We start from the raw sequence: 26,867 nt of genomic DNA on the forward strand, positions 1-26,867 counted from the left end.
TCTTGGTGACTATGGTCCCAGCTGCCTTGAGATCATTGACAAGATCCTCCCGTGTAGTTCTGGGCTGATTCCTCACCATTCTCATGATCATTGCAACTCCACGAGGTGAGATCTTGCATGGAGCCCCAGGCCGAGGGAGATTGACAGTTCTTTTGTGTTTCTTCCATTTGCGAATAATCGCACCAAATGTTGTCACCTTCTCACCAAGCTGCTTGGCGATGGTCTTGTAGCCCATTCCAGCCTTGTGTAGGTCTACAATCTTGTCCCTGACATCCTTGGAGAGCTCTTTGGTCTTGGCCATGGAGAGTTTGGAATCTGATTGATTGCTTCTGTGGACAGGTGTCTTTTTTACAGGTAACAAGCTGCGGTTAGGAGCACTCCCTTTAAGAGTGTGCTCCTAATCTCAGCTCGTTACTTGTATAAAAGACACCTGGGAGCCAGAAATCTTTCTGATTGAGAGGGGTCAAATACTTATTTCGCTCATTAAAATGCAAATCAATTTATAAAATTTGTGACATCTGTTTTTCTGGATTTTTTTGTTGTTATTCTGTCTCTCACTGTTCAAATAAACCTACCATTAAAATTATAGACTGATCCTTTCTTTGTCCGTGGGCAAACGTACAAAATCAGCAGGTGATCAAATACTTTTTTCCCCCACTGTATATGTTATTTTCTGGAACTACTACATGTACCTATCTCATTGTCATAAAATTATTAGAGATACACATTGTTTTTGCACCCACCATGCGTCATGTCCGCAATGGTCAGGTGAGATGAAACGTGTATATTTTCGAATGTGCATTGGGAGCTTTAACCGTGTGCGGGCATTCTTGTTCTATACCAATACATGTTTACTATCATGAAAATGCAGTTACTTGCTGTATAACTCTTATAGTTCAGACTATGATCTTCTTCAAGAGGTGACTATATTAAAACCAAAGAGTTATAGCTAACATTTATTTAACAATCCCTTAAATGAAACGTAGTTGTCAATGGTTTAGCGCAGCTGGGGGTGTCCTTGCCCCCCCAGCAGCCAAATCAAACGCTCTGCACCACATTGTGATGTTTTATTGATAACGACCTATTCTCCACATTACATTCTTATACATGGAATCATGCTAGAATGACCACCACATTCCATTCCAATCTTTCTCCCGATGATGATATGTGGGTGCATTGACATTTTGGGTGACAATATACAGCACAGTAGAAACAGACGTAATGGGCTGCATTACTCAGCTTGCAGGGATGTGTGACGTCCTTGTGGAAAACTATCTTCCTGGAAAGCTTGCTCAGATGGGCCTTGGCTACGACGATGTACACAAAGCAGCCCCGAGACTGGTGTATTGCTCTATTTCAGGTACCTACCTCTGGCTCTGTGCTCATTCCTCTACACCCAGCTTTCAAATAATTCCAACATTATATTGAACACAACATGCACCTTTCTGTAACTCCATTTCTGTGATCAACATGTATGAAATACTTAGCATCAGAAAACCTAATAAAATCTCTGAATCATTTTCATTGGGATTCTATTTCCACACCCTGAAAGTAATATATGGAAAGGGAATTGACCCCAACTCTGGGTTTTAGCTAGTCAAATTGCGTGTGTGTGGTGTGGGAGAGCTGTAGTTTATGGCTTGCAAATCCTTAATTAAGGAAATGTAATGACTGGGTGACAATTTATACTCCATTATGTTGATGCCTCTAAAGAGTGTTCTTTTTTGTTTTGTTTTGCATGCTGTCAATCTTTACTATCCATGTTTTCAATTCATTTCAGTTTACTGTCTGCATTATTCACTCATAAAGCAAGTGAGGCTTCATGTGAAAATTGCTCCGTTGCCACACTAATCTGTAACTGATGGCGTATGTCCCCACGCTAGAGATTGGTTTCGCGTGTGGGCAAGCTGTAAATCCTGGAATCTTGTCACACTCTGTTCAAAAGCCCACGTCACCGTCTCCTGTGCGGTGATGTTGTGTCACCTTGGCATACCCTTCTGTGTTGAAGTGGTATTGCTATATGTTATCATGGGCCTTTTGCGTCAAATCAGATCAAAGTAAATGCCTAAAGTTCTCATTAATGGTCACAAGAGGGAGCCTAACACCCTAGTAAACATGTATTCCCCTGAATTTCTAGTTTCTTCAAACACCACAGTGTCAAGATAAAGTGTCAACCATTAGTTCATACCTCCTGTCTTAGTACCCACATACGTCAGATGTGGTGAGTTGGTTTAAGATTTGCCATTTTATTCCCTGTGGTAAGGAAAGCATTGAATTGCAGATAGTTTTAATTTCCCCAAGTCTTGTTGGAAGATTACTTATGTTGCCAAATTTCCAAGCCCCCTTTCTTGTTAAATGCTGGAGACATTACCCACGAGGCCTTAGTAAATTCTGGATGGTAAACACTACAGTGAAATTGGGAAGATTTACAATGCTCATGTTGAAATGTTTAATTTAGCTGGATTTAGACAACTTCCTTTTTTGAATCTGTAACTAATGTGTTTTGATTAGCTTCATGTGGCCTTTGGCTCATAAACCATTTGAGTTTTTTGATGTCTCCAGATATTTATAGAATAGCTTTTTTAACCTTATTTACATCCATATACAGTTTTCAATTTCAAAGTTGTTTTAAGTGTTCTGATCTTCAGTTTGAGCAGACCACCTAGCTCTTTTTTCAGTATTAAGCAATTTAAGTTTCATGATAAGACACACTTAGGAAAATATACCCTTTATCCACCCCTATTTTTGATTTACCTTAGCTTTATGCTGCAATCAAGTGAAAAGGAAACCATTTATGCCTGTGACAGTTTAAAATACATTTTATTTCACTTAATGAGCCTGCTTGCTTTATGTGCAGTGCAATGATGTCATTCGATTTATTTTTGCTTATTGGTTGATTGCCTTGGACTTGCGGGCAAATTTAGCGACCTTGTGGCAATTCTGAGCAGCCATATTTTATTTGGATATTTTGTTTTAACTAAGCAATAATACATGGAGTATGCTTGCTTATGTAATCTTTCAGATCCCAGCGATGGCACATATTGGCAGTCCCACTCATGGAAACGACTTAAGACAGAGTGCCCACTTTGCAAAAGACTCAGCAGTTTTAGTGTCAGAAGTGGTTGAATTCTTCCAATATATTTAGCTTGTTGTTTCTAAAAACGACAAACTGTAGCCTTGCATGATATGTCCTTGCCAGTAACTTCAATGGCATTGTCACCCGACAATATACACTGCTTAATAGAATATTGTGTATTTCATTTTCTTAAAAGGGTTATGCAGACGCACATAGTCAAGCTATGTTGTGACCTCTTTACAAGATGCTTAGCTCCTTACAAAACATGGCTTAAACACTTTGTGGCCACATGTCTGCCCAGTTTTTTCCAAGAATCTAATTTGAAGACCGTGAAATATGGTTAGATTTCTTTTCTCCCCCTGGAGTGCTTATTTTGATTGGGCTGCAGTGGCTATAGCTTAGTACACGTAAACACTCCTGATTTTTCTTCTGCAATGTCTGTTTTATGAACTCAATCAAACAAGAGCAGTATTCCTTTTCCCTGTTTTAGTTAGTTTGTGTTATGCAACATACTGTATGTTTTCAATTTATTCCTTAAAAAAACATCTGTCTGCCTAAGGTGGGACCTTGTAAGCTAAAAGTTACTTGCTATTATTGAATTAATTACATCTTGAGCTGACACAAATCCTAGTCCCTGAAATCGGATAGTAGGCTGTTTATAGAATTTTTTTATTGTACTATATAAAACTGTCAGAAATATAAGTATGACATATGGCTGGTTTCAGCTTGCCGCTGTGCTTCAAATGATGTGCATTATACTGCAGTACAGTGGATGTCAGCGATACTACATTACCTAGTTTCATAAGAATCCCTGCTAAATGTCTGAAGCTCATGTGATTCACACAGTTCTGTGTCAGGTAGAGGGAACTGCAAGATGATGTTTTACTCGTCTGTTCTGGGAGAATCCAAAAACATGCATTTCGTCTCTGTAGGAATTTATATTTGCCCCCCAGACTTCTTGAAGGTAGACTCTGCTATATGACATCTGTACTGTATCTATCTTTTTTTTTTACAAGGATTTATAATTTCATAGTACATTTTAAAGGTATAAGACAAATAATCCGTCATGTCATGAACCCTCTGTTTGAAATAATATTTGTGATGGATTCAAAGGGTGAAAATACTTTTTCATTCACATGAATAATTCATATCATTTATTTGATACTCAACATTTTTATAGAAAAAAATAAACATTTGTGTCATGTATTTGAGCCTGTGCTGTGCCAATTCAGTAAGTCTTATACAAATATGGACTACAGCTCCCAAGTTGTCTGTGGATATAAGGGTTTACTAGTCTATTCTTTATGGCCCTCTATAGTTTCTTATATCCCGGAATAGCAAATATTGATTAAAATCACTCCAAGGTTGTCAGCTCAATTACATTTGCCCAATGTTGACATGGGACAACAGTTGCAATTGTGTTTACTTTGTGTAAAGGGGTTAATTATTTAGTGTGACTTTTCATAGGGGTTAATACCATGCTGCTGTTGTATAGTACAGAGGGGTTAGATGGTTTGTGTGTGTGTTTCACATTGGGGAAAAGCATTTCTGCCATGGTATAGAGGGGGAAAGGTTTCATGCTGAGGCTACAGAGTTAAAGCTACGATGTGAGCTTTTTGGAGGCGACCCAACCAAATTCACATAGACGTGAGTTATAGATCATTTGACATGTGAGTTATAGATCATTATCATTGAAAGCAAGTCTAACCTCTATGGGCTAGGTGGGACGCTTGCGTCCCACCTACGTAACAGCCACTGGCAGCCTGTGGCGCGATTTTCAAAACCTTAAAAATCCTATTACTTCAATTTCTCAAACATATTACTATTTTACAGCTATTTAAAGACAACTCTCGTTAATCTAACCACACTGTCCGATTTCAAAAAGGCTTTACAACGAAAGCAAAACATTAGATTATGTCAGCAGAGTACCAAGCCAGAAATAATCAGACACCCATTTTTCAAGCCAGCATATAATGTTACCAAAACCCAGAAGACAGCTAAATGCAGCACTCACCTTTGATGATCTTCATCAGATGACAACCCTAGGACATTATGTTACACAATACATGCATGTTTTGTTCAATCAAGTTCATATTTATATCAAAAACCAGCTTTTTACATTAGCATGTGACGTTCAGAACTAGCATACCCCCCGCAAACTTCCGGGGAATTCGCTAACATTTTACTAAATTACTCACGATAAACGTTCACAAAAAGCATAACAATTATTTTAAGAATTATAGATACAGACCTCCTCTATGCACTCGATATGTCCGATTTTAAAATAGCTTTTTGGTGAAAGCACATTTTGCAATATTCTAAGTACATAGCCCAGGCATCACGGGCTCGCTATTTAGACACCCGGCAAGTTTAGCACTCACCATAATCATATTTACTATTATAAAAGTTTGATTACCTTTTGTTGTCTTCGTCAGAATGCACACCCAGGACTGCTACTTCAATAACAAATGTTGGTTTGGTCCAAAATAATCCATCGTTATATCCGAATAGCGGCGTTTTGTTCGTATGCGTTCCAGACACTATCCGAAATAGTAAAGAAGTGTCGCGCGCAATTCGTGACAATAAAATTCTAAATATTCCATTACCGTACTTCGAAGCATGTCAACCGCTGTTTAAAATCAATTTTTACGACATTTTTCTCGTGAGAAAAGCGATAATATTCCGACAGGGAATCTCCTTTTCGGCAAACAGAGGAAAAAAATCCCAAAGGCGGGGGCGGTCGGGTCACGCGCATAAGCCCAGTGTCCCTTGATCGGCCACTTGAGAAAGGCGATAATGTGTTTCAGCCTGGGGCTGGAATGACGACATTCTGTTTTTTCCCGGGCTCTGAGCGCCTATGGACGACGTGGGAAGTGTCACGTTAGAGCAGAGCTCCTTAGTAAATGATAGAGATGGAAAAGAAGTTCAAGAAATGGTCAGACAGGCCACTTCCTGTAAAGGAATCTCTCAGGTTTTGACCTGCCATTTGAGTTCTGTTATACTCACAGACACCATTCAAACAGTTTTAGAAAATTTAGGGTGTTTTCTATCCATATGTAATAAGTATATGCATATTCTAGTTACTGGGTAGGAGTGGTAACCAGATTAAATCGGGTATGTTTTTTATCCAGCCGTGTCAATACTGCCCCCTAGCCCTAACAGGCTAAGAAGCAGATCTGTTGTGTGCTATTTCTATGCTGTTAGTTCTTAGTGGCAATATGTAACTTTTTGGGAGATGCTGACCAAATGCACATAAGTTATAGATCTACCACTCTACTTGAAACCAAGTCTGAGAAACGGTAGAGCTGTTCTATATGCGCTATTTCTATGCTTCCCATTCTTAAGTTTTGTTTTCGCGTACTTTTATTTTCGGTTTTGTATACCAGCTTCAAACAGCTGAAACAACAATATTTTTGCTTATGGAAAATATATTTCACAGCGGTTTAGATGGTACAATGATTATCTATACTTTACTTGCTTATTTTGTCACACAAACTGAAATTAGGCGAACTATTAAAAGTTTTGGCAACCAGGAAATGGCAGAGCGATTTCTGCATAGTGTACTTTAATAAGCCATCACTTGTTAGTGTGCTTCTGGCTTAATCTATGAACATGATCAGTTGGCTCAGGGATTCGATCCAGCGACCTTTCGGTTACTGGCCCAACGCTCTTAACCGCTAGGCTACCTGCCGCCCTAATATTTGTAGAATAAAGCAATAATGCTCGAGGGGGCATGATTTATTGTAAATATACCATGGCCTAGGGGTGTTCTTAGGCATGAAGCCAAAGTCCTGCTATGGGAAAGCCATAAAGTGTGTGTGTGTGTGTGTGTGTTGGTTCCAAGGCTATGGACAAACTGGGCCGCTGTCCCAGCGACCAGGGTATGACTCAATCGCCTCTGCTGTCTCTGGCATGATGCACATCACTGGCCCTGAGGTGAGGTATGTTTCTCTTCCCAAGATATACACAGTGTACAAAACATTAAGAATACCTTCCTAATATTGAGTTGCACCCCCTTTTGTCCTTAGAACAGCCTCAATTTATTGGGGCATGGACTCTACAAGGTGTCAAAAGCGTTCCACAGGGATGCTGGCCCATGTTGACTCCAATGCGTCCCACAGTTGTGTCAAGTTGGCTGGATGTCCTTTGGGTGGTGGACCAATCTTGATACACACGGTAAATTGTTGAGCATTAAAAACCCAGCAGCGTTGCCGTTCTTGATAAAAACCGGTACGCCTGGCACCAACTACCATACCCCATTCAAAGGCACATTTGTTGTTTTGCCCATTCACCATCTGAATGGCACACATGCATGGATTGTGTATGAATTGTCTCAAGGCTTCAAAAATATTCTTTAACCTGTCTCCTCTTCATCTACACCATTTAAAGTGGATTTAACAAGTGACATCAATAATACTGACCTGGTCAGTCTATGTCATGGAAGAACAGGTGCTCTTAATGTTTTGTATACTCACTGTACATTGTTTTCAACGTACATATTTTACTTTTTACTTTGACATGCATGACTACAATGTTTATTTATACAGTAATTATAACTTAGCGTGTCCTCACCTGGGATTTGAACTCACAACTCATCCATACAAAGATTTATACATTCACTACTGTAAGTTCCTTTGGATGGAAGTCTGTTTGTTTAATGGCATATATTATCATTTCTATGACTTTTGATTTGATTCTAATGATTGCTGGGCTTGAATTACTGGTTAATGATGTAGGTTAATGACATAGGTAAGGTTAAGAATTTATCAATATTTTATTTTTATACTTGCTCTTTTGCGCAGGATGGGGACCCAGTTAGGCCGGGCGTCGCAATGACTGACCTGGCCACAGGACTCTACGCCCACGGAGCCATCATGGCCGCCCTGCTGCAGTGTCACAGGACAGGAAGGGGTGTTCACATTGACTGCAACCTGCTTTCCACCCAGGTAACTCACGTTTATCACCAGTCTGGTTGAATCCAGTCCCTTAATAATGTAATAATGATATGGCAAAATGAAGATTCCTGCCTAAATAGACATACCCAAACGTAATAACTGGTAATGCTGCATAGTTTTAGAAAGGTCTGGAACTCACCTTTCTGGTAAAAATAGTTATAAATTGCTGAGGTCTACTCACTTTTGAAGACTAGCTCAAGGACAGTACAAATATTATAAAAGTATGAAAAATCATATTTCTTTCCCCTATTTAGTTAGTGGGGCAATAGAGCTTGAAATGACTGAAATGCTTTCTAAATATAGTAACAATCAAATTATAAATGACTTACTATAATATTTCACCTTTCGTATAACTGTAAAATAAATATGATCATATTTAGTTGACAGTACAATATTGGCACAATTTCATTTAACTGACGACAGATGCCAAACGTCTCCTGAGCGGCACTGAGACACCATTCAAATGTGTGCAGACTCATTCCAACTTAAGCTTTAACTTATTGTTAATCCAGCTGCCGTGTCAGATTTCAAAAAGGCTTTACAGCGAAAGCAAACCATGTGATTATCTGAGGACAGCGCTCAGTACACAAAACATTACGTACAGTTACCAGCCAAGTAGATTAGTCACAAGTCAGAAATAGCAATAAAATGTATCACTTACCTTCGATGATCTTCGTATGGTTGCACTCACAATACTCCCAGTTACACAATAAATGTTTGTATTGTTCGATGAAGTCCCTCTTTATATCCAAAACCTAAATTTTGTTGGCGTGTTTTGGTCAGTAAGCACAAAGTGATTTCATCCATCTGTGACCCACATCATCTGCACATCTATCACTCCAGTGTTAATGCTAAATTGTAATTATTTTGCCGCTATGGCCTATTTATTGCCTTACCTCCCAAATCTTACTATATTTGCACGCACTGTATATTGATTTTTCTATTGTGTTATTGACTGTACATTTGTTTATCCCATGTGTAACTTTTTGTCACACTGCTTTGCTTTATCTTGGCCAGGACGCAGTTGTAAATGAGAACTTGTTCTCAACTAGCCTACCTGGTTATATAAAGGTGAAATAAAAATTAAGTTACAGAATCCCTGAAGCCCAAGGCAAAAAAAATAAATAAACTTACTCTTGGAATTATCTTTTTTGAACGACTTAGTATTTTTGCTTGAACGGCTTAGTATCTGGTTAGAATGGCTAAGTCATTTGAACAACTTAATTGTTCTTTTGTCTAATTAGGTCTAACTTGTTATACAGGTTTTTTTTTATCTGTTTGAATTATGCTCTGCTCCACTTTCCCACTTACAAACTCTGGCATTCAAAGGAGCCCTGCTTTAGGCTATCAAGGAACTGTCAATGAATAATCATATCAATGTATGTAATACGTGAATTAATGGCTGCAGCAATCATTACATGGTTTGACAAGCTGCATAACAAAATTATTATTAGACAAAACAACAATTAAGTCGTTCAAACGAGATGACTTAGTGTGTGTGTATATGTATGTATGTATATATATATATCACTAAGTTATTCAAACTAGATACTAAGTCGTTCAAATGAGAATTCCAAGAGTACATTTTTATTTATTTTTTGGCTTTTGGTTTCAGGGCTTCTGTAAAGGTGATCATGTTTCAATTCTACAAAGTTATTTTGTGTGTTTTCTTTTTGAGAGCTATAAATCTGTCTGAGAACATCCCAGCAAAATCTGCTACACTCTCCCGTTTCATATGCACTATTGCAAGCACAGCTGTGAGTTTTGCAGGCATGATCCCTTAAAATAGCACATTTGAATTGGGACAACCAGCGCTTTTAAGGGACAACACAACACTAGAGGTAGTATGCATAGAAATAATTAACTGTATTTACAGTGCCTTCAGAAAATATTCACACCCCTTGACATTTTCCAAATTTTGTGTTACAGCCTGTATTTAAAATGGTTTAAATTTAGATTTTTTTTGCATAGACTTACTCTGTGTGCAATAAGTGTTTTTAACATGATTTTTTGAATGACTACCTCATCTCTGTACCTCACACAAATACAATAATCTTTAAGATTTTCAGTCGAGCAGTGAATTTCCAACACAGATTCAACCACAAAGACCAGGGAGGTTTTCCAATTCCTCGCAAATAAGGGCACCTATTGGTACTACAAAGATACAGACGTATTTCCTAACTCAGTTGCCGGAGAGGAAGGAAACCGCTCAGGGATTTCACAATGCGGCCATTGGTGACTTTAAAACAGTTGAAGAGTGTAATGGATGTGATAGGAGAAAACTGAGAATGGATCAACAACACTGTAGTTACTCCACAATACTAACCTGATTAACAGAGTGAAAACAAGGAAGCCTGTACAGGATTTAAAAAATTGTAAACATGCAACAAGGCACAAAAGTAATACTGAAAACAATGTGGCAAGGCAATTTAACATAAATCTGCTTGAAAATCTATGTCAAGACCTGAAAAAGGGTTGTTTAGCAATGATCAATAACCAATTGGACGGAGCTTGAATAATTATTTTTAAGAATAATGGAAAAATGTTGCACAATCAAGGTGTGGAAAGTTCTTAGAAATACCCAGAATGACTCACAGCTGTAATCACTGCCAAAGGTGATTCTAACATGTATTGCCTCGCAGAATACTTATCTAATTTTTTCTTTGACAGGTAGTGCAGATATAGTGTCTAAGGTGCAAGTCTCTCCAGGGAGACTGCTAGGATTAGCTGTTTAGCAGTCTGATGTCCTGGTGGTAGAAGTTGTCTTGGAGCCTGTTGGTCCGAGACCCAATGCGCTGATACAGTCCGTTGCTCGGAAGACTGGAGTCCTTGATGATCTTTCGGGCCTCCCTCGCCTGGTGTAGATGTACTGGAAGCCAGACAGCTCGCCCCCAGTGACGCATTAGGCCATCCGCACCACCCTCTGTAGAGCCTTCCAGTTGAGGGCGGTGCAGCTGCCGTACCAGGAAGTGATGCAGTCGGTCGAGTTGATCTCGATTGTGCAGCTGTAGAACTTCTTGAGGATCCAAGGGCCCATGCTGCATTTCTTCAGTCTCTGTTGCACCTTCTTCACCACAGAGAAGCATTTATCTTGGCACCACTCTGCCAGGGCTCTAACCTCCTTCATGTAGGCTGTCCCGACATTGTCGGCGATCAGGCCGACTACCGTCGTGTTGTTTGCAAACTTACATTTACATTTTAGTCATTTAGCAGACGCTCTTATCCAGAGCGACTTACAGTAGTCAATGCATACATTTCATACAATTTCATACATTTTTTTCTGTGCTGGCCCCCCGTGGGAACTTAATGATGATGTTTGAGTCATGCATGGCCACGCAGTCATGGTTGTACAGGGAGTAGGATTTAATATTTTCCCGGTATTTTACAAATGTTCCATCCCGTGAAGAAATCACTTTTCTCCCGGGTAACCCGGTATTTCTCCCCAAAATCAGAAGTGTCATTCAAAAGCATTATAAAGCATATAAATAGATCTATGTCTGGATTTGATTAGAGCTTTGATCGAAAGTTCAATCTGATGCTAACTGAGCATGATGAGCCATACATTAAATAAAACATTTTAACACTACATTAAAGACATTTAATGAGCTCAAGCCCAAATGATTGTGCCGTTATCCAATACATACAGTGCCTTCGGAAAGTATTCAGACCTCTTGACTTTTTCCACATTTTGTTACGTTAGAGCCTTATTATAGCTTTTAGCCGTACCCTCATACTCATTCTTCTCTGCTCCTCTGGGGATGTAGAGGTGAATCCAGGCCCTGCAGTGCCTGGCTCCACTCCTACTCCCCAGGCACTCTCTTTTGATGACTTTTGTAACCGTAATAGCCTTGGTTTCATGCATGTTAACATTAGAAGCCTCCTCCCCAAGTTTGTTTTATTCACTGCTTTAGCACACTCTGCCAACCCGGATGTCCTAGCTGTGTCTGAATCTTGGGTTAGGAAGTCCACCAAAAACTCTGAAATCTTCATCCCTAACTACAACATTTTCAGACAAGATAGAACGACCAAAGGGGGCGGTGTTGCAATCTACTGCAGAGCTCTGTCCTGCTATCCAGGTCTGTACCCAAACAATTTGAACTTCTACTTTTAAAAATCCACCTCTCCAAAAACAAGTCTCTCACCGTCGCCGCCTGCTATAGACCCCCCTCAGCCCCTAGCTGTGCTCTGGACACCATATGTGAACTGATTGCCCCCATCTATCTTCAGAGCTCGTGCTACTAGGTGACCTAAACTGGGACATGCTTAACACCCCAGCCATCCTACAATCCAAGCTTGATGCCCTCAATCTCACACAAATTATAAATGAACCCACCAGGTACAACCCCAAAGCCGCAAACACTGGCACCCTCATAGATATCATCCTAACCAACGTGCCCTCTAAATACACCTCTGCTGTTTTCAACCAAGATCTCAGCAATCACTGCCTCATTGCCTGCACCCGTAATGGGTCAGCGGTCAAACGACCTCCACTCATCACTGTCAAACGCTCCCTGAAACATTTCAACGAGCAAGCCTTTCTAATCGACCTGGTCCTGGTATCCTGGAAGGATATTGACCTCATCCTGTCAGTAGAGGATGCCTGGTTATTTTTTTTAAATGCCTTCTTCACCATCTTAAATAAGCATGCCCCTTTCAAGAAATTTTGAACCAGGAACAGATATAGCCCTTGGTTCTCCCCAGACCTGACTGCCCTTAACCAACACAAAAATATCCTGTGGTGTTCTGCATTAGCATCGAACTGCCCCCGCGATATGCAACTTTTCAGGGAAGTTAGAAACCAATACACACAGGCAGTTAGAAATGCCAAGGCTAGCTTTTTCAAACAGAAATTGGCTTCCTGCAACTCAAACTCTAAAAAGTTCTGGGACATTGTAAAGTCCATGGAGAATAAGAACACCTCCTCCCAACTGCCCACTGCACTGAGGATAGGAAACTCTGTCACCACCGATAAGCCCACTATAATTGAGCATTTCAATAAGCATTTTTTTTCTACGGCTGGCCATGCTTTCCACCTAACTTCCCCTACTGCTTTCAACAGCACTGCACCCCCCACAGCTACTCGCCCAAGCCTCCCCCATTTCTCCTTCTCCCAAATCCATTCAGCTGATGTTCTGAAAGAGCTGCAAAATCTGGACCCCTACAAATCAGCTGTGCTTGACAATCTGGACCCTTTCTTTCTAAAATTATCTGCCGAAATTATTGCAACCCCTATTACTAGCCTGTTCAACCTCTTCCGTGTCGTCTGAGATTCTCATAGATTGGAAAGCAGCTGCTGTCATCCCCCTCTTCAAAGGAGGTGACACTCTTGACCCAAATTGCTACAGACCTATATCCATCCTACCCTGCCTTTCTAAGGTCTTCGAAAAGCCAAGTCAACAAACAGATTACCGACCATTTCGAATCCCACCGCACCCTCTCCGCTATGCAATCTGGTTTCAGAGCTGGTCATGGGTGCACCTCGGCTACGCTCAAGGTCCTAAAGGACATCGTAACCGCCATCGATAAGAAACAATACTGTGCTGCCGTATTCATTGACCTGGCCAAAGCTTTTGACTCTGTTAATCACCACATCCTCATCGGCAGACTCAGTAGCCTTGGTTTCTCAAACGATTGCGTCGCCTGGTTCACCAACTACTTCTCTGACAGAGTTCAGTGTGTCAAATCGGAGGGCCTGCTGTCCGGACCTCTGGCAGTCTCTATGGGGGTACCACAGGGTTCAATTCTTGGGCCAACTCTTTTCTCTGTATACATCAATGATGTCTCTCTTGCTGCTGGTGAATCTCTGATCCACCTCTACGCAGACGACACCATTCTGTATACTTCTGGCCCTTCTTTGGACACTGTGTTAACAACCCTCCAGACGAGCTTCAATGCCATACAACTCTCCTTCCGTGGTCTCGTAAAACTAAATGCATGCTCTTCAACCGATCGCTGCCTGCACCTGCCCGCCTGTCCAGCATCACTTCTCTGGACGGTTCTGACATAGAATTTGTGGACAACTATAAATACCTGGGTGTCTGGTTAGACTGTAAACTCTCCTTCCAGACTCACATCAAACATCTCCAATCCAAAGTTAAATCTAGAATTGGCTTCCTATTTCGCAACAAAGCATCCTTGACTCATGCTGCCAAACATACCCTCGTAAAACTGACCAATCTTCGACTTCGGCGATGTCATTTACAAAATAGCCTCCAATACCCTACTCAACAAGCTGGATGCATTCTATCACAGTGCCATCCGTTTTGTCACCAAAGCCCCATATACTACCCATCACTGCGACCTGTACGCTCTCGTTGGCTGGCCTTCGCTTCATAATCGTCGCCAAACACATTGGCTCCAGGTCCTCTACAAGACCCTGCTAGGTAAAGTCCCCCCTTATCTCCGCTCACTGGTCACCATAGCAGCACCCACCTGTAACACGCATTCCAGCAGGTATATCTCTCTGGTCACCCCTAAAGCCAACTCCTCCTTTGGTCGTCTCTCCTTCCAGTTCTCTGCTGCCAATGACTGGAACGAACTACAAAAATCTCTGAAACTGGAAACACTTATCTCCCTCACTAGCTTTAAGCACCAGCTATCAGAGCAGCTCCCATATCACTGCACCTGTACATAGCCCATCTATTATTCAGCCCAAACTACTACCTCTTCCCCTACTGTATTTATTTATTTAATTTATTATTTTGCTCCTTTGCACCATATTATTTATATTTTAACTTTGAACTTTCTTCAAATTACAAATCTACCATTCCAGTGTTTTACTTGCTATACTTTATTTATTTACTTTGCCACCATGGCCTTTTTTGCCTTTACCTCCCTTATCTCACGTCATTTGCTCACATTGTATATAGTCTTTTTTTCTACTGTATCTTTGATTATATGTTGTTTTTACTCCATGTGTAACTCTGTTTTTGTATGTTGTCGAACTGCTTTGCTTTCTTGGCCAGGTCGGAATTGTAAATGAGAACTTGTTCTCAACTTGCCTACCTGGTTAAATAAAGGTGAAATAAAAATAAATAAAAATTATAAAATGGATTAAAGACTTATTTTTCCTCATCAATCTACACACAATATCCCATAATGACAAAGCAAAAACAGGTTTTGAGACATTTTTGTAAATGTATAAAAAATTGAGAACGGAATTATCACAGTTTACATAAGTATATAAAACCTTTACTCAGTACTTTGTTAAAGCACCTTTGACAGCAATTACAGCCTCGAGTCTTTTTGGGTATGACGCTACAAGCTTGGCACACCTGTATTTGGGGAGTTTCTCCCAATCTCTACAGATTCTCTCAAGCTCTGTCAGGTTGGATGGGGAGCGTTGCTGCACATCCATTTTCAGGTCTCTCCAGAGATGTTCGATCGGGTTCAAGTCCGGGCTCTGGCTGGGCCACTCAAGGACATTCAGAGACTTGTCCCGAAGCCACTCCTGCATTATCTTGGCTGTGTGCTTAGGGTCGTTGTCCTGTTGGAAGGTGAACCTTCACCCTAGTCTGTGGTCCTGAGCGCCCTGGAGCAGGTGTTCATCAAGGATCTCTCTGTACTTTGCTCCGTTCATCTTTCCCTCAATCCTGACTAGTCTCCCAGTTCATACTGCTGAAAAACATCCCCACAGCATGATGCTGCCACCACCTTGCTTCAGTGTAGGTATGGTGCTGAGTTTCCTCCAGGCATGACGCTTGGCAGTCAGGCCAAAGAGTTCAATCTTGGTTTAATCAGACCAGAGAATCTTGTTTCTCATTGTCTTTTAGGTGTCTTTTGGCAAGCTCCAAGCGGGCTGTCATGTACCTTTTTACTGAGGAGTGGCTTCTGTCTGGCCACTCTGCCAAAAAGGCCTGATTTGGTGTAGTGCTGCAGACGGTTGTCCTTCTGGAAGGTTCTCCCATCTTCTCAGAGAAACTCTGGAGTTCTGTCAGAGTGACCGGGTTCTTGGTCACCACCCTGACCAAGGCCCTTCTCCCCTGATTGCTCAGTTTAGCCGGGCGATGGACACCACTGTGTTCTTGGGCACCTTCAATGTTGCAGGAAGTTTTGGTACCCTTCCCCAGATCTGTACATTGACACAATCCTGTCTCGGAGATCTACCGACAATTCCTTCAACCTCATGGCTTGGTTTTTGCTCCGACATGCACTGTCAACTGTGGGACCTTGTATAGACAGGCGTGTGCCTTTCCAAATCAATTTTCCTTTCCAGTCCAATCAATTTGAATTTACCATAGGTGGATTCCAATCAAGTTGTAGAAACATCGCAAGGATGATCAATGGAAACAAAATGCGACTGAGCTCAATTTCAAGTCTCATATAAAAAGGTCTCAATACTTAAGTATTTTTGGTTTTTGTTTGTAATAAATTTGAAAAAAATTCTAAAAACCTGTTTTCACTTTGTCATTATGGGCTATTATTTGGAGAATGATGAATTAAAAAAAATATATATATATTTCAGAATAAGGATGTAATGTGGAAAAAGGGTGTAGACAGCCGTGATACAAACTGATGTGAATTCTCTCGTGAGATAACGTGGTCAGCATTTGATCGTGATGTATTCCAGGTCGGGAGAACAGAAAGTCCTTAAGGGTTTTTACAATACTACAATCACACCATGAGTTGTTGATCATGAAACATACCCTTCCTTTGCTCTTGGTGGAATGAATCCATTCCCGCTAAGCATATAATTTGAGCCACCTGACCAATAAGAAAGCGATACTTGGGAACATACGTAAATAATCTCTCAATGACTGTGTAAGCAAATCTTATACGTTTTTGCTGTCTGACCACCTGCTGTTTTATTTCATAGGATGTTTAAGAGATCAAATCAATTTGTCACATGCGCCGAATACAACAGGTGTTGACATTACAGTGAAATGCTTACTTACAAGCCCTTAGTCAACAATGCAGTTTTAAGAAAAATACCTAAAATATTTGAAATAAGAGTAACAAAATTAAAGAGCAGCAGTAAAATGACAATAGCGAGGCTATATACAGGGGGTACTAGTACGGAGTTAATGTGCGGGGGCACCGGTTAGTTGAGGTAATATGTACTGTAGGTAGAGTTATTAAAGTGACTGCATAGATAATAACAGAGAGTAGCAGCAGCTAGAAGGGGGAGGGGGGGGGCAATGCAAATAGTCTGGGTAGCCATTTGATTAGATGTTCAGGAGTCTTATGGCTTGGAGGAAGAGGCTGTTTAGAAGCCTCTTGGACCTAGACTTGGCACTCCGGTACCGCTTGCCATGTGGTAGCAGAGAGAACAGTCTATGACTAGGGTGGCTGGAGTCTTTGCCAAAACAAATTTAGGGCCTTCTTCTGACACTGACTGGTATAGAGGTCCTGGATGGCAGGAAGCTTGGCCCCAGTGATGTACTGGGCTGTACACATTATCCTCTGTAGTGCCTTGCAGTCGGAGGCCGAGTAGTTGCCATATCAGGCAGTGATGCAACGCGTCAGGATGTTCTCGATGGCGCAGCTGTGGATTATTTTTGAGGATCTGAGGACTCATGACATCTTTTCAGTCTCCTGAGGGGGAATAGGTTTTGTTGTGCCCTCTTCACAACTCTCTTATTGTGCTTGGACCATGTTAGTTTGTTGGTGATGTGGACGCCATGGAACTTGAAGCGCGCAACCTGCTCCACTACAGCCCTGTTGATGAGAATAGGGGTGTGCTCGGTGCTCCTTTTCCTGTAGTCCACAATCATCTCCTTTGTCTTGATCACGTTGAGGGAGAGGTTGTTGTCCTTGCACCACACGGTCAGGTCTCTGACTTCGTCCCTATTGGCCGTCTCGTCTTTGTCGGTGATCAGGCCTACTACTGTTGTGTCATTGGCAAACTTAATGATGGTGGTGGAGTCGTGCCTGGCCATGCAGTCATGAGTGAACAGGGAGTACAGGAGGGAACTGAGCACGCACCCCTGAGGGGCCCCCGTGTTGAGGATCAGCGTGGCAGTTGTGTTGTTACCTACCCGTACCACTTGGGGGCGGCCCGTCAGGAAGTCCAGGATCCAGTTGCAGAGGGATGTGTTTAGTCACAGGGTCCTTAGCTTAGTGATGAGCTTTGAGGGCACTATGGTGTTGACTACAGCTCAGTGTTCAATGATTAGCATTCTCACATAGGTGTTCCTTTTTGTCCAGTTGTGAAAGGGCAGTGTAGAGTGCAATAGAGACTGCATCATCTGTGGATCTGTTGGGGCGGTATGCAAATTGGAGTGGGTCTGGCGTTTCTGGGATAATGGTGTTTAGACATGCCCAGCTTTTCAAAGTACTTCATGGCTACAGACATGAGTGCTATGGGTCGGTAGTCATTTAGGCAGGTTACCTTAGTGTTCTTGGGCACATGTACTATGGTGGTCTGCTTGAAACATGTTGGTATTACATACTCAGACAGGGAGAGGATGAAAATGTCAGTGAAGACAGTTGCTAGTTGCTCAGTGCATGCTCGGAGTACACATCCTGGTAATCCGTCTGGCCCTGCGGCCTTGTAAATGTTAACCTGTTTAAAGATCGTACTCACATCGGCTGCGGAGAGCGCGTTATCACACAGTCGTCCGGAACAGCTGATGCTGTCATGCATGTTTCAGTGTTGCTTGCCTCGACGCGAGCATAGAAGTAATTTAGCTCGTCTGGTTGGCTCGTGTGACTGGGCAGCTCCCGGCTGTGTTTCCCTTTTTGTAGTCTGTAATAGATTGCAAGCCCAGCCTCATCCGACGAGCATCGGAGCCGGTGTAGTACGATTCGATCTTAGTCCTGTATTGACGCTTTGCCTGCATGATTGTTTGTCGTAGGGCATAGCGGGATGTCTTATAAGCTTCCTGGTTAGAGTCCTGCTCCTTGAAAGCGGCAGCTCTACCCTTTAGCTCAGTGCGGATGTTGCCTGTAATCCATGGCTTCTGGTTGGGGTATGTATGTACAGCCACTGTGGGGACGACGTCATCAATGCACTTATTGATGAAGCTAATGACTGATGTGGTGTACTCCTCAATGCCATCGGAAGAATCCCGGAACATATTCCAGTCTGTCCTAGCAAAACAGTCCTGGAGCTTAGCATCTGCTTCATCTGACCACTTTTTTTTTTGACCAAGTCACTGGTGCTTCCTGCTTGTAAGCAGGAATCAGGAGGATAGAATTATGGTCAGATTTGCCAAATGGATGGCGAGGGAGAGCTTTGTATGCGTCTCTGTGTGTGGAGTAAAGGTGGTTTAGAATTATTTTCCCTCTGGTTGCACATTTAACATGCTGGTAGAAATGAGGTAAAACGGATTTCATTTTCCCTGCATTCAAGTCCCTGGCAGCTAGGAGCGGTGCCTCTGGATGAGCGCTTTCCTGTTTGCTTATGGTCATATACAGCTCATTAAGTGTGGTGTTTAGTGCCTGCATCGGTTTGTGGTGGTATGTAGATCGCTACGAAGTATATAGATGAGAAATCTCTAGGTAGATAGTGTGGTCTACAGTTTATCATGAGATATTCTACCTCAGGCAAGCAAAACCTTGAGACTTCCTTAGATATCGTTCACCAGCTGTTCTATCCTGCCGATAGTGTATAACCCGCCAGCTGTATGTTATGTCGTCGTTCAGCCACGACTCTGTGAATCACAAGATATTACCTTTTTTAGTGTCCTGTTGGTAGGCTGTATGTGCTTGTACTTCATCCACTTTATTATTCAGCGATTGTACGTTGGCCAATAGTACTGATGGCAAAGGCAGATTAGCTACTCGTCGCCGGATCCTCACAAGGCACCCCGATATCCTTCCGCGAAACCTCCATCTCTTCCTCCTGCGAATTACATTTAAGTCATTTAGCAGACGCTCTTATCCAGAGCGACTTACAAATTGGTGCATTCACCTTATGATATCAAGTGGAACAACCACTTTACAATAGTGCTTCTAAATCTTTTAAGGGGGGGGGGGTTAGAAGGATTACTTTATCCTATCCTAGGTATTCCTTAAAGAGGTGGGGTTTCAGGTGTCTCCGGAAGGTGGTGATTGACTCCGCTGTCCTGGCGTCGTGAGGGAGCTTGTTCCACCATTGGGGTGCCAGAGCAGCGAACAGTTTTGACTGGGCTGAGCGGGAACTGTGCTTCCTCAGAGGTAGGGGGGCCAGCAGGCCAGAGGTGGATGAACGCAGTGCCCTTGTTTGGGTGTAGGGCCTGATCAGAGCCTGAAGGTATGGAGGTGCCGTTCCCTTCACAGCTCCGTAGGCAATCACCATGGTCTTGTAGCGGATGCGAGCTTCAACTGGAAGCCAGTGGAGAGAGCGGAGGAGCGGGGTGACGTGAGAGAACTTGGGAAGGTTGAACACCAGACGGGCTGCGGCGTTCTGGATGAGTTGTAGGGGTTTAATGGCACAGGCAGGGAGCCCAGCCAACAGCGAGTTGCAGTAATCCAGACGGGAGATGACAAGTGCCTGGATTAGGACCTGCGCCGCTTCCTGTGTGAGGCAGGGTCGTACTCTGCGAATGTTGTAGAGCATGAACCTACAGGATCGGGTCACCGCCTTGATGTTAGTGGAGAACGACAGGGTGTTGTCCAGGATCACGCCAAGGTTCTTAGCACTCTGGGAGGAGGACACAAGGGAGTTGTCAACCGTGATGGCGAGATCATGGAACGGGCAGTCCTTCCCCGGGAGGAAGAGCAGCTCCGTCTTGCCGAGGTTCAGCTTGAGCTGGTGATCCGTCATCCACACTGATATGTCTGACAGACATGCAGAGATGCGATTCGCCGCCTGGTTATCAGAAGGGGGAAAGGAGAAGATTAATTGTGTGTCGTCTGCATAGCAATGATAGGAGAGACCATGTGAGGATATGACAGAGCCAAGTGACTTGGTGTATAGCGAGAATAGGAGAGGGCCTAGAACAGAGCCCTGGGGGACACCAGTGGTGAGAGCGCATGGTGCGGAGACAGATTCTCGCCACGCCACCTGGTAGGAGCGACCTGTCAGGTAGGACGCAATCCAAGCGTGGGCCGCGCAGGAGATGCCCAACTCGGAGAGGGTGGAGAGGAGGATCTGATGGTTCACAGTATCAAAGGCAGCAGATAGATCTAGAAGGATGAGAGCAGAGGAGAGAGAGTTAGCTTTAGCAGTGCGGAGAGCCTCCGTGACACAGAGAAGAGCAGTCTCAGTTGAATGCCCAGTCTTGAAACCTGACTGATTAGGATCAAGAAGGTCATTCTGAGAGAGATAGCAGGAGAGCTGGCCAAGGACGGCACGTTCAAGAGTTTTGGAGAGAAAAGAAAGAAGGGATACTGGTCTGTAGTTGTTGACATCGGAGGGATCGAGTGTAGGTTTTTTCAGAAGGGGTGCAACTCTCGCTCTCTTGAAGACGGAAGGGACGTAGCCAGCGGTCAAGGATGAGTTGATGAGCGAGGTGAGGAAGGGGAGAAGGTCTTCGGAAATGGTCTGGAGAAGAGAGGAGGGGATAGGGTCAAGTGGGCAGGTTGTTGGACGGCGTGTGAAAGGATGCCAGGTCCGCAGGGAGGCGAGTTTTCCTCCATTTCCGCTCGGCTGCCCGGAGCCCTGTTCTGTGAGCTCGTAGTGAGTCGTCGAGCCACGGAGCAGGAGGGGAGGACCGAGCCGGCCTGGAGGATAGGGGACAGAGAAAATCAAAGGATGCAGAAAGGGAGGAGAGGAGGGTTGAGGAGGCAGAATCAGGAGATAGGTTGGAGAAGGTTTGAGCAGAGGGAAGAGATGATCGGATGGAAGAGGAGAGAGTAGCGGGAGAGTGAGAGCGACGGTTGGGACGGCGCAATACCATCCGAGTAGGGGCAGAGTGAGAAGTGTTGACGAATGACGGGGATGAGGGCCTGTTCGGGTGTCTGTTGTAAAATCCCTCTTGTCGACTCATTAAAGAATAATTCTTCGTCCAATTCAAGGTGAGTAATCGCTGTTCTGATGTCCAGAAGATCTTTTCGGTCATAAGAGACGGTAGCAGCAACATTGTTTCTAACTTATTTTGTACATAATGTGAAAAAACAAACAAAATAGCACGGTTGGTTAAAAGCCCATGAAACGGCAGCCATTCCCTCCGGCTTCATCTTCAGTCTGACCTAACACTTTCTATTTGCTGAACTGTCGGATGTCCTCAAAGGTGCTACACATAGTGATTTTGATGGTACCTATGCTATTTAGTGCTTGTTTTCTCACAAACTGAAATTGAGTGAACTGTGTAGATTTTTAACTACCAGGAAATAAGCCATTTCCACTAGATAACACAGCCACAAAGTCAGAACGCTTTCTCAGTTTTACAACCGATGCTGCTCTGGCGGGAGAAATTAATAGGCGAATATCACAGCTAACCACAACACTGGCGGATAAGTACTACTGTAAAACACTGTCATTCCACTGTTAGTGAAATAATGTTATGGACATTTTCTGTAATTACAATGAATCAAAAGAAATGTGGCGCTTTTAACTTTTAGTTTGATAACTGTTCAGTTAGGAAATGTGCTATGATGTATTTTTTTGAAGAAACAAATATTTTGTAGTAAATAAATCCATAATGTTTTATGAATATTTTTATACAAAATACATGGTATGTTTTTCCCCACAGTCAGCTCTTTTGCAGCTACACAGTAAGATTTGGCCATGCGCAACCTTTGTTCCACTGTATTATTAGTGCCCACAAGCTTTCTGGTCCTATAGTTTCTGAGCAAAACTTTGGTTTTGCTGTTAGGATGACTGCCCATTAGACCCAGTCGCCACAATGCCTGAGATCTGAAAACACTCAGCATACACTAGACCTGATTCAGTGACTATCAATAGAGATTCTGTCTCCTGTTGAGAGCGGAGACCAGACCGTTCCGGCGCCAAGAACGTAATTCCATTTGAATCAATGGAGTGTGAAGAACGTCCGCGTTTACATGTCGGCCCGGCACTTGTGTCTCTCCTGACAGCATGTTGCCCTGATCTCTCAGACAGGACGAGTTCAAAGCTGGCTCATGTTAGGCTCCTTGTCTGCGTATTAATCTGAGGGATGACACTGTTGCTTTAGGAGAATGGTTTATGTCGTGCTCTCGTTTCTCTCACATCGTAACATGGGACCCATGTGACAATAAAGCTCCACTCGGGTACATTGATAAGGCATGCAGAGTAATCGGTCTAAGAAGCAGGCCTTGTTTAAATAGAACTTGGTGCTTTTTAAAATTTCACAAGATGGATCGATTAAATGTAGGCTTAACTGACAGGTAATCAGTGAACTAATTATTCAACTGTCTTGACATTGCTGCAGGGTATCGGTAGATATTCGTTTTGTAGCAGTCTTTACACATTTTGATGGCTGTGGTTGCTGTACCCTGGAGGCCCCACTGAAGTTAAGGATCCCCATCCTTCGAATGCGAGCGGTGTCACTTGCACTACTAGGCAAAGAGGTCATTTGAGATTTACTGAAGCCCTTACAAATAAATGTCCTCCTGGAACAGTACGAAAGCACATCGTATCTTTGTGAGAAATATCTACTTTCCTCCCACCAACGCCTGAAACATTCCAGTGTAACCTTTTCTATTGTCTTATCGTGGCAGGTCGAGGGAAAAGTAAAGCTCAACAAACATTTGTGAGGCTGTTTTCGGCAGATTGCGGGTGGATTGAACCAAAATACACATTTAAGGGGTCCTTAGGGAACTAACCCTAATTCACCCCTTTCTCACAGCAGATCTGATGTCCTTGTTTTGTGCCATACATCACTTGGCCAGGGACTGTTAAGTCATACAATGCCTTCAAAGTATTCACACCCCTTTACTTTTTCTACATTTTGTTGTGTTACAGGCTGGACTGGATTAAAAACAGATTAAATTGAGATTTTGTCATTGGCCTACATGCAATACCCCATAATGTCAAAGTGGAATTATGCTTTTAGAAATTATTACAAATTAATTAAAAATGAAACTCTGAAATGTCTTGAGTCAATAAGTATTCAACCCCTTTGTTATGGCAAACCTAAATAAGTTCAGCTGTAAACATTTGCTTAACAAGTTGCATAATAAGTTGCATGGACTCAATCTCTGTTCAATAAAGTGTTTAACATTATTTTAGAATGACTACGTCATCTCTGTACCGCACACATACGATTAACCTAAAGGTCCCTCAGTCAAGCAGTGAATTCCAAACACAGATTCAACCATAAAGACCAGGGAGGTTTTCCAATGTTCGCCAATGGGTAAAAATAAAAATACATTGAATATCCCTTTGAGCATGGTGAAGTTATTAATTACACTTTGGATGCTGTATCAATACACCTAGTCACTACAAAGGTACAGGCCACATTCCTAACTCCGTTTCCAGAGAGGAAGGAAACCGCTCATGGATTTCGCCATGAGACCAGTTACAGAGTTGAATGGCTGTGGTAAAACTGAGGATGGATCAACATTGTAGTTACTCCACAATACTAACCTAAATGACAGAGTGAAAAGGAAGCCTGTACATAATACAAATATTCCAAAAGATGCATCATGTTTTGAAACAAGGCACTGAAGTAAAAGTGCAAAAACGGTGGCAAAGAAATTGACTGAGGCCTGAATACAAAGCGTTATGTTTGGGGAAAACCCAACACTTGAGTACCACTCTTAATATTTTCTAGCATGGTGGTGGCTGCATCATGTTATGGGTATGCTTGTCATCGGCAAGCACTATGGAGTTTTTTGGGGGGTGAAAAGAAACGGAATAGAGCTAAGCACAGGCAAAATCGTAGAGGAAAACCTTGTCTGCTTTCCAATAGACACTTTCCAATAGACACCTTTCAGCAGGACAGTAACCTAAAAGAAATGCCAAATCTAGAGTGGATTTGCTTAGCAAGACGGCATTGAATGTTCCTGAGTGGCTTAGTTACAGTTTTGACATAAATTGGCTTGAATATCTATGGCAATACTTTAAAATGGCTGTCTACAACAACTTGACAGAGCTTGAAGAATTATTTAAAATAATAATGTGCAAATATTGTACAATCCAGATGTGTACAGCTCTTAGAGACTTACCCAGAAAGACTTCTGTAATCACTGCTAACATGTATTGAGATGTACTTAAGTAAATCACACAAGTAAATTTACATATGTAAATTAGATATTTCTGTATTTCATTTTCAATACATTTGCAAAAGAATATATAAAAACATTCTTTCACTTTGTCATTATGGGGTATTGTGTGTAGATGGGTGAGGAAAAAGTACACGTTTAATCCATTTTGAATTCAGGCTATAACAACAATGTGGAATAAGTGAAGGGGTGTGAATACTTTCTGAAGGCCCTGTACATCTCTACATCAATGGTAGGTTTTCCACATAATACACTTCTGAGGTACAAGATGAGGAGGTACATATACATCAAAGGCAGGTATCAGATTAAGTTCATATATGTGCGCTAGGGAGGGCAATCAGATGTCATAGCCAATTTATGATTCTATCTACCCACAGTATAAAAACAGGTATTGTTTTATAAATAGTTTTCGACTTTATAAATAAATAAAAATGGGCTATTTTAAAAATATTTAGTTTTGAACTATTACATTTCAACAGTGTACATTTCAACTTTCAAAGCTGCAGTTAGATTTAAACAATTTCTTCCTGCTGATTGTTGAATCCTGCAATTTGAATTTTGTTCAATAGGGGATTTGAATATTTCCAGGAATCTATGTTAGAGAGTTGACTTGTATTGCCCATTCTCACTCGTGAGCCTTCATATTGTATCAGACCACGTTGCAGAAATAACCGATCAGACTCTGTGTCCTTGGATGATACAAATTCACACAAAGGATGTGGTTTTGGAAGGTAGCTCCAATAATACAATTGTTTGTATCCCTATGTTTTTGGTCAGGGAATTCTTCCTTGGAAGTTTTTTTTCCACCCTTCATACATTTCTAAATGCACCCACTAATCATACAAGGCAGTCGCCTGATATCTGGTGTGGTGTTTGTGTGTGTGTGTGTGTGTGTGTGTGTGGATTGTGGTCGATGCATAAAGTCACATCTGAAGCTTTTAGGTCATGGTTGCTGTGGTTGACCCCCTGGGCTGCCAGAGATAAATATGTTTCCCCTCCATGTCCAAGTGTGCATTCCTACTGATGTCTTGTGGCCACAGTAATCTAACCTCTGAGCAATTTGATGGTGGCTGGACACAAACGAGCATAAAGGGATGGCCAATCCTGATGACCTTTTATTCCCAATCCTTTGGCTAAAAGGGTTGCCAGATGCATAATTATCAAACATATTTTTTTACTTTTTTTTTAGCACATTTGAAGTTTGTCTTCTGTGGCGATGGGTTGCCTGATGTAGAATATCCAATATGGTCATTAGCTGACAGTGAGTTAAAGGTTATACATGCTACATGCAGGTGGAAATGTTACGCCAATTGTCAATTACATACCAGTAGTAGCAAAGGAATAGAAATCCATGAGAGAACGTTTTAGAACGCAGCATGATACTGCAAATTACCTTTTTTTTTCTGTGACTAGTCGGTCCAACTGTTGTTTTGTGTACAACTTTGTATATTATGATTGGTTCCCATTCTCGATAGCAAAAATGTTAGCAATACAGTTTTGGATCATTGTATGAAGTTAAGAAGCAGTACTAAGACATTTCAGGTTGTTCTAAGCAGTGTCTTAAAAAAAAAAAGACATTTAAGTTATGGCTGAAATATTACTTATTGCTCCTTTTAATATATATGCATTATATAACTCTTGCATTTACATATAGTATATTTCCAAATTGAAATGAGAAACTTCTGCAATTGGCTATCAGAGTTTGGTGCATATTAACCAGCGGGTTAAATTTGTCATATAACATATTTTAATTATGTGATTTTCTGGTTAACTGATTTTGTGGTTGAGAAGAAGACGTTTGCCTA

At 42.0% G+C, this 26,867-nt stretch overlaps 1 protein-coding gene across 4 annotated transcripts in view; it reads left to right on the top strand.

The window, feature by feature from the left end:
• Window positions 1-26,867, top strand: part of sugct (succinyl-CoA:glutarate-CoA transferase) — a 233,569-nt gene that overhangs the window by 30,831 nt on the left and 175,871 nt on the right. For all 4 annotated transcript variants that reach the window (XM_045710639.1, XM_045710641.1, XM_014180626.2 and 1 more), the window contains 3 exons: window positions 1,240-1,360; window positions 6,921-7,012; window positions 7,879-8,022. In XM_045710639.1, the coding sequence (XP_045566595.1) occupies window positions 1,240-1,360; window positions 6,921-7,012; window positions 7,879-8,022 (357 nt within the window). The remainder of the gene's footprint in view (window positions 1-1,239; window positions 1,361-6,920; window positions 7,013-7,878; window positions 8,023-26,867) is intronic.

This window comes from Salmo salar, chromosome ssa29 (genome assembly GCF_905237065.1).
Source record: "Salmo salar chromosome ssa29, Ssal_v3.1, whole genome shotgun sequence".
NCBI lineage: Eukaryota > Metazoa > Chordata > Actinopteri > Salmoniformes > Salmonidae > Salmo > Salmo salar.